We start from the raw sequence: 8,035 nt of genomic DNA on the forward strand, positions 1-8,035 counted from the left end.
GTGGCAAGACAATTGTCAGTCTTCACCTTCCTTTCACACTGTCCATCCCGATCTCAATCTATCTCTGTCCTTAAATCTTACAACTCCACCACACTCATCATATAACAGAACTCTAATGCCAACTTCATTTCATCAATCATTGTAATAAAAGAGAGAGAGATATGTCGAAAGGAGGTCTACCGTATTCAATTAAAGATGTTGATTACGACAACGCCAAATTCCGTCCCCGATCATTCTTCAAGGTCTGCCACCTCATCAGACAAATTTCTTCTTATTAATTGTTTCTAATTCAATCCCCTTATTATTATTATTATTTTGTTTATCCAGGTGATGACTCATTTGTTGTTGAAGACTAGTATCAGAAACGACTGTTTTAAATGTAGTACAGGAAAATTGTTAGCATTATTAATGATTGGTGGTTTATCATATCTAATGTTGACACACACAAGTACACTTCCTTCTGATAAAGCAACAATCTATGGTGGTGGTGTCCAAGGATTTCGAAAATTCTTTAGAAAACCGCCACGCCTTCCTCCGAGGTTATCTCCTGATGAAACAGTTAGTAATCAAAATAGTTCTAGTCTTGATAGAGAAAAATATAAGTTAAAATGGACAGATAGGCAACACAAGGTGAAACAAGCATTTATTCATGCGTGGTCTGGTTATAAGAAATATGCAATGGGTTATGACGAGCTTATGCCGTTGAGTCAGAGGGGAACTGATGGTTTAGGTGGTTTAGGCGCTACGGTTGTGGATGCTCTTGATACGGCGATTATAATGGGCGTTGATGATGTTGTTTTGGACGCAGGGACGTGGATTGAAAAGCACTTGTTAGAAAGAATTACTGTGAAAGGTCAAGTTAATTTATTTGAAACTAGTATACGTGTTTTGGGTGGTCTTCTTAGTGCTTATCATTTAAGTGGAGGGGAGCATGGGGTGGATGGTGTTAAAGTTCATGGTCCTAAACCAAGTGTCTATCTGGATATTGCAAAGAACTTGGCGGATCGTCTTTTGTCTGCCTTTACTGCTAGTCCTACTTCTATTCCGTTCAGTGATGTTGTTCTTCGCGATAGTTCAGGACATCCTGCACCTGACGGATTGAGCAGTACTGCTGAGGTTTCTTCTGTACAGCTTGAGTTCAACTATCTCAGTAGTGTATCAAATGATTCGAAGTATGGTGTGGAAGCCATGAAGGTTTTCGAACATATAAGAAGTCTTCCTAAAGTTGAAGGATTGGTGCCTATATACATCAAGTATGAGACCTTCTATCCCAAACTACTTATGCTTCCAGTTTTCTGTCATTTAATATAGTATGCTTACACACAAAAGATCCGTCATAAAGTTTTCTAATAGGCATCAACCTGGCATTTGGAAATTACATTGCATGCTTTACATGATCATCCAGCCTCTTTAACACAACTTCCAAATATTGTTTACATTCGTAAGCATTTGAGTATATCAAATTGAAAGGAAATCTTATGTGTTGCTGATGATGTTGAATCTTCAGATCATGAACCTAATTGATGACACGGAAGTGACCTACTTAATTCTTTTCTCGTTTCATCGTGAAATTTTCCAACAATTGTGTCTTAAGTGATATACTAACTTCCATTAATTCTGCTTGATTGCTTTAGCGTAAGACGTATATCCTGAATTTATGAACATAGTTAAGATAAATGACATTTCAGCTTCGATAATGTTTTTTAATTATGTTTTTGGCCATGGATGAGAGAAGTTGAAATATACGAAGAGTTACCCTAATGCCAGACTATATCTCCAAGAGTGAAAAGCATTTACAGCACTTTACTTAATTATATTGATGTAATTGAAATGATATATATATTTTTGTTATTCTTAGTTGCTAATTGTATGATTTCTCTATCTGTGCACTCGGTCTTACTTTACATTGTCTTGCTACATGCTCTGCTATTAGTGTTATGGAAAAATAATTACAAAGGGAAAGTAAACTTTTATTTTTTTGTGGGAGTAGTCCTCAATCTGGTGAGTTCAGTGGACAAAACATTCGACTTGGATCACGCGGTGACAGCTACTATGAGTACTTACTGAAAGTTTGGCTTCAGCGTGGAAGAAGTCAAGATAGTGATTTTCATTACCTGCGTGAGATGTATGAAGAAGCAATGAAGGGTGTTAGGAACCTACTTGTGAGAAAATCTGTTCCAAATGGATTGGTTTTTATTGGAGAGCTGCCTTATGGATCTGAAAGTACTTTAAGTCCCAAAATGGATCACCTGGTATGTGATACTTTTTAGTTTATAGATTTTCTTGTAACCGGTAAAGTACTTAGTTCTGCCTTAGTCAATTGATATGCTTATGGAAGATTTCGTAACCCATATATAATGAAAATGTTGGACACTTGGACATGTGCAGGGTTCGTAGATCACACATATATTCAAGTTGGTGTTAGTACGCATGATTTGATAAAAAGAAGAAGAAGAAAGATTTCAATATAGATATAATCATATAACTACATCAAATTGTTAAGTACAAATGTACAATGTTACAATAACATGAAGTTGAGGTGTAATGACGTGCTGCCATCAAGAATGCATTTTTTTTTCTCAACAGTAATGTAATGTAAGAAGCACATATTCGAGCAATGAGTTTAGCTGCATCTTCTTAAGAATTCACTTGCATGGTTTATTTTGCCTTAGGTAAGCATTATCAGTAGTAATCTGTTGATTGAGAATTGGTCTAGATGTGTCCCCTGACATAAATAATGTCATATGCAGGTGTGTTTCCTGCCGGGGACTCTTGCTTTAGGTGCAACTAAAGGAATTACAAAGAAACAGGCAATGAAAGACAATTTGTTATCCTTTGAAGATTTGGAGAATTTGAAACTAGCTGAAGATCTTACAAAGACATGCTTTGAGATGTATTCAGTCACTTCCACAGGCCTTGCTCCAGAAATTGCTTACTTCAAAGTAGAGGTGAGAAAGTTGGTACACATAATTTGGTTTATAATGGTCTTGATACTTACAGACTTAAGAAAGTGATGGAGAGGTCCATGACATTTGAAACAGGTGGTACAAAATTCTCTGTTAAACCACAATCAACCTCGTCCAATCATACATTATTTCTCTATTGGCATTTGAATTGGCATCCATATCTGTTCCATCAGATTGATAATATCATCGATGTGGATCATCCTGTCATTAGGGTTTTCATGATTCCCAATTGGTATATCATTCTTAAGAATTTATGGTTGCCAGCAGCATATCTATTTACTGCAATGCAGTTGCCTGAAGTAAAAGTAGCATGCGGTAACCAGTACTAATTATCAATTTAATTACTGCAACAGTCAATGGGTTAAGGCACTTAACTGGTTTATTTCCAATTTTAATTTTCAATATCAAGTTTACAGTCAGATCTCCCTGCGTCCTACAATTAGGGAATTGACTTTTCCTTTATTTTTAAACAGGGGTTTTCTGAAGAAGGCCTTGATGGTGGGAACAAAAGTTCTTATTATGTCAATGATATAATTATCAAGCCTGCTGACCGTCACAATCTTTTGCGCCCTGAAACAGTGGAATCATTGTTTGTCTTGTACCGCATCACAGAAGACCCAAAGTATGGTCTATATGTTTTCAAGTCATAATATGTTTGTTATATTTCAAATTCTGTAAACTAAAGAACTCTCTTCTTCTGCAGATATCGTGAATGGGGTTGGAAGATATTTGAGGCATTTGAAAAATATACAAAGGTTGATTCTGGGGGTTTTACTTCCCTGAATGACGTCACCAAACTCCCCCCTGAAAGAAGAGACAAGATGGAGACCTTCTTCTTGGGAGAGACATTGAAGTATATATATTTGCTGTTTAGTGAGAGCACTGTCCTTCCATTGGATAAGTTTGTTTTCAATACCGAAGCACACCCCCTTCCACTCCATTGAACTATTAAAGAGAAGTCGTATATTTATGCAATTGGGTTGGTGGAATTTGAATCACTTTGGTTTCTTTGGGCTTAACAAATTCGATTACATGTCTGTGTTGTGATCAATGTCAGAAGTGGCGGAATGAGCGAGTATGAAGAAGGCATGTTATTGCTCGACTGGCTGTTCTCTTCATAAGCTCACAAGATTTTTTTTTTTTTTTTTTTTATTTTTTTTTTTTTTTTTTTTTTTTTTTTTTGCAGAGCATCAGTGATTTTATATATCCCTTCAGCATGGGACACTCTGATCTCTTCAGAAACAAACAAACGCTCTGGACATCTATACTATTGGATTGCCAGCCCACTGCTATATTGAATGATGTCTCCATAAATTGGTGACTTTGGATCACTACCATAGTGTTTTTTTTTCCCGATATCATTATAGTGCAACAAAATGTAACTGAAGGCCCCTGCAGGGACACATGAATTCTTATATTACTTCAAGTCCTAAACCAAATTTTGCAGCCTGGATTCTGTATCTATTTTATTTATATAACAAGATCTTGAAAGTTGTCTTTGTAAATTGGCGTTTGCAATGGTTAAACATGTTAAGGGCAGCTAAATGGAACAGTAGATACCTTATTCTTTATATTATTAATATTATTTTCAGGATTCCTTTGAAGCTACATTGATGATGCATGACTACATTGTACATTTGTAGCGTTCAAATAGTGGTTATATCAGCTCCTCTTATCCATGTGATTATTCAATCACTTTGGAGGAGAATGAAATAGCACTAACGGAACTGCTGGCTTTGCAGACCATGCTTGAAATCTGACATCGTGTACATATAATCTCATTGAGGATGTACTGCATCATAACTACTCTTGTATTTTGCACTCTACATTATAACCTTCAAGATGTGTTTTCTATCACTGCTAATTGCAGTTGATTATTGAAGGAGAAACAGATGGTCTCCGTCGCGGATTACACTTATATCATCTATTTCTGCACTCTCTATGTTGATGACTTTTGTAGGATGGTAGCCTTCAAATTTGTGACCTGCACTTTGACAAGGTACAAGTATGATATCCAAAATGCATGAACAAATGTCATCATAATTTACGGATTTATCTAGGGATGCGTAGGCTTATTTCTTCTCCCCTTTTGTGTTTACTTTAGTTAGTTTAAGCTTAAAGGTTTAATTTATTGCATTTTGATTTTCAGATGTATAATAATTATTTTGGTGATAATAAATGACTTACCGGCGATTCTAAGTAGCTCTTCCAAAGAATCAGGTAGAAGTATTAACTTCCCAAGCTGATTTTCTTTTTGTAAGTTCTTGTGTATTGTGACTCTCCTTTTGGCCAAGCTCATAACTTGGCTAGCACTGCTACTGCTACTGCTTCCAGAATGGGATTCTGTTGCTACCTGGAAGCAATGGGAGTACTTAGATTCACCTTTTTCTGGCTCAATAGGTTCTGGTTTTCTATCCTCCAAATTTCTGTTTCCGCCTTCATAATATTGTAAGAGATCATAGATGCTTTTCTGATCTAGTAACTTCGCCAAAGTTTTTGGTGTCCACCCTCTTGCATCTGCTTTATTCACATTTGCTCCTTGTTCGAGAAGAAGCTTAATCATTTCTACATGCCCTTGCGGACAGCAACATGAAGAAACAGTTTGCCCGTATTTGTCTGGCAAATTAATGTCAGCTCCACCTTTGATAAGTTCATAGATATGGTCTGTTTCTTCCTTTTCTGCAGAGTCATGCATGGAAATGTATATGTCTCTACCTTTGTGAATTGATGGATCTTCTTGTGGATTATATACTTTATGTCCTTGAGTACATATACCCCGTAGAGGTCCTTCATCTAACCATTCTTTAATGAGAAATCCCAAATATGCGTCTGCATCTCCAAAACCCACACTTCCAGGGTCTTTCAATTTCTGCAGAAATGCCATTTTTCTTTTATAATTTTCAAAGAAAGAGAAATAAAGTGGAATGCTATTAAACCTAAATATGCATGATAGAAGGATGCATGTCTACTGAGTATGTACCTGAACCAGGTTGTTCATCATAATGTTTCCATCTTCCATATTTGTCTGGACAATGTTAATCAGGGAGTTTCTATTCAGTCGTAGGATTTGGGAAAGCTCTGCAGTCCGAGCATTAAACGGCTGTGGTCGGCAACATAAAACTCCTATTTCCCCAAATGCTTCTCCTGCAGTTACCTTTCTGTGAACCTGTGAAGTTCATATTCAGGTATTGTTATTATTACTTACTAAGTTACTAGGCATTTCCATAATTGCATTGGTCTGTCTAAGTGAACATATATTTAACAAAGGAGGTCCATACTTTCCCATGCCCAGGTGTAGATGCTGTCAAATCCTGCAAGTACAACCGTTTACGGATCAAATTCAACTGATTTATATTGGCAGTGTATTGATCTGCATAAGCTCTATATCAAAATGAATTATAAAACTGAATAATTATCACTGACCACAGCTCCTGAAACCAATATATAAAGATCTGTCGGGGCCTCATTTTGAAGGATCACATCTTCCTTTGGTGGGAAGTACTCGGCCTCCATTTCTGAAACCTTTTCATGCAAAAAGTATGACTTAAATATCCGCTGTAATTCAAACTACAAAGAGAAAATTACTGTGCAACTGGTGCTATGGTCATTTGCTCCACCAACCATGTGTATAGAATCATAAAAGTTCAAATCAGACTTTATCCAAAAAAAAAGAAGGAAAAACGAACAAACAAACAAATAAACACAAATAGAAAAAAAAAAAAAAGAGAAAAAGACAAGTCGTTCGAAATAGGATGCATGGAGTAATACCAGTTGGAAAAGGAAGTTGTTGGAAACTCCTTGGAAAAGATGGACTTTCTGAATAATGGGAAAGAAGAGGTAATGAGCTATGCTTGAGCGAATAGCCTTTGGGAGACCATTCAGGGTTTCCTGCTGTTTCAGTCCTTCTGTTTTGAATTTCAGACATATGTGGGACAACATTTGATCCTGTATGTATGTGGGCAATTGATTTCGTGCTGTAAATTCTGAAGCAGATCGGACAGCATCTCTCTACAATTAAGAAAAACAATTTAAGACCAAAATGAGTAGAACTGGACTCCCTTTCCAATCTAAACATGGAGAAATGATCTCATATATCTGATTTTTGAGCAAGTGTGCATGCTCATATGTCTGTTATTGTTGCTGTTGTTTCTGTGCAGATTAAATGAGAGCGAAGTGCAAGCTTTTCCCAAAGTGATATTACATACAAAATTTCTGGTACGGCTGGTTCCATGCACGACAAGGTTGGTCATGTTCCCGATGAGGTAAGCAGTCAATCCCAAATTAAATAGCATGAAGAAGATATCAAATAACATCTCCCTTGGGTTCTCGGGATGCAAGTCCCCATATCCAGTTGTAGTTAGTGTCGTGATGGACCAGTACATAGCAGTTACATATCTGTCCCAGAGACTTTCTTCTTTGAAGTTTGGTATTACTGCTCCAATCCAAGTTGTTTTGGGATCTGGATATCTGTCTGCAATTAGATAGTTAAAGCATCCAGCACAATGAACTGCAAACAGAGTTACCTGTGAATGGACATGAAAATAAGTTTTCCCATGATAGATAATATATAGGCTAGATATGAATAGGAGAAAGGAAAATGAGATTAGAGATTTACTGAGATGAGCTTTGTGCACCTAGTCCAAAATAGTTAAACCGGATATCCTTCTCCAGTCTAAAAGGAAAGTAAATGGGCTAAATGAATATTCTTGTTGTTCCACCAGAACAATTTGCAGTTTCTAGAAACCAAAAAGCAGAGATTTGAATTTTTGTGATGAACCTTGCGAACAGGGAGCTGACACGGTGAAGGCGCCAAAGTCGGAGCATACCAAGTGCCCTGTAACCAAGACCGCTGTTATGTTCTGTGAAGAGGCGGCTGAGAGTTTGAAATGGTGCTGTTGAGCAGACGTCAAAAATGAACCAGGTAGATATGTACCTGTTGATGGATTTTAGTTACTTGAAACATCATATACATGCAAAACCAATAAATTGAAACATGTAGCCGTCTGAGCTGCATTGCCTTAAGGGACTAACTAACCTGGTTGCAATTCTCTTTGGGTCATCAACCAGAA

The 8,035-nt window shown here is 36.9% G+C and overlaps 2 protein-coding genes across 3 annotated transcripts; one reads left to right on the top strand and one right to left on the bottom strand.

The window, feature by feature from the left end:
• The first annotated feature begins 102 nt into the window (after nucleotides 1-102).
• LOC147519253 (mannosyl-oligosaccharide 1,2-alpha-mannosidase MNS3-like) lies at nucleotides 103-4,471 on the top strand. 2 transcript variants are annotated; one of them, XM_086590902.1, is made up of 7 exons: nucleotides 103-242; nucleotides 328-1,253; nucleotides 1,991-2,252; nucleotides 2,751-2,948; nucleotides 3,440-3,588; nucleotides 3,670-4,052; nucleotides 4,153-4,471. In XM_086590902.1, the coding sequence occupies exons 1-6, from the start codon at nucleotides 162-164 to the stop codon at nucleotides 3,908-3,910; spliced, it is 1,857 nt and encodes a 618-aa protein (XP_086447028.1). In that variant the 5' UTR covers nucleotides 103-161; the 3' UTR covers nucleotides 3,911-4,052; nucleotides 4,153-4,471. The 2 variants fall into 2 exon arrangements, with proteins under 2 accessions (XP_086447028.1, XP_086447029.1); XM_086590903.1 differs by having other exon boundaries at nucleotides 3,670-4,041.
• A 52-nt stretch (nucleotides 4,472-4,523) lies between these two features.
• On the bottom strand, nucleotides 4,524-7,489 carry LOC147519254 (potassium channel KAT2-like). Its single transcript, XM_086594094.1, has 7 exons — nucleotides 7,172-7,489; nucleotides 6,735-6,974; nucleotides 6,390-6,488; nucleotides 6,245-6,277; nucleotides 5,947-6,132; nucleotides 5,154-5,835; nucleotides 4,524-4,950 (listed from the first exon to the last, which is right to left on the bottom strand). Exons 1-7 carry the CDS (start codon nucleotides 7,346-7,348, stop codon nucleotides 4,841-4,843), a joined length of 1,527 nt encoding a protein of 508 aa, XP_086450220.1. The 5' UTR covers nucleotides 7,349-7,489; the 3' UTR covers nucleotides 4,524-4,840.
• Between the last annotated feature and the right edge of the window lie 546 nt (nucleotides 7,490-8,035).

This window comes from Coptis chinensis, chromosome 2 (assembly GCF_015680905.1).
Source record: "Coptis chinensis isolate HL-2020 chromosome 2, ASM1568090v1, whole genome shotgun sequence".
Classification (NCBI taxonomy): Eukaryota; Viridiplantae; Streptophyta; class Magnoliopsida; order Ranunculales; family Ranunculaceae; genus Coptis; species Coptis chinensis.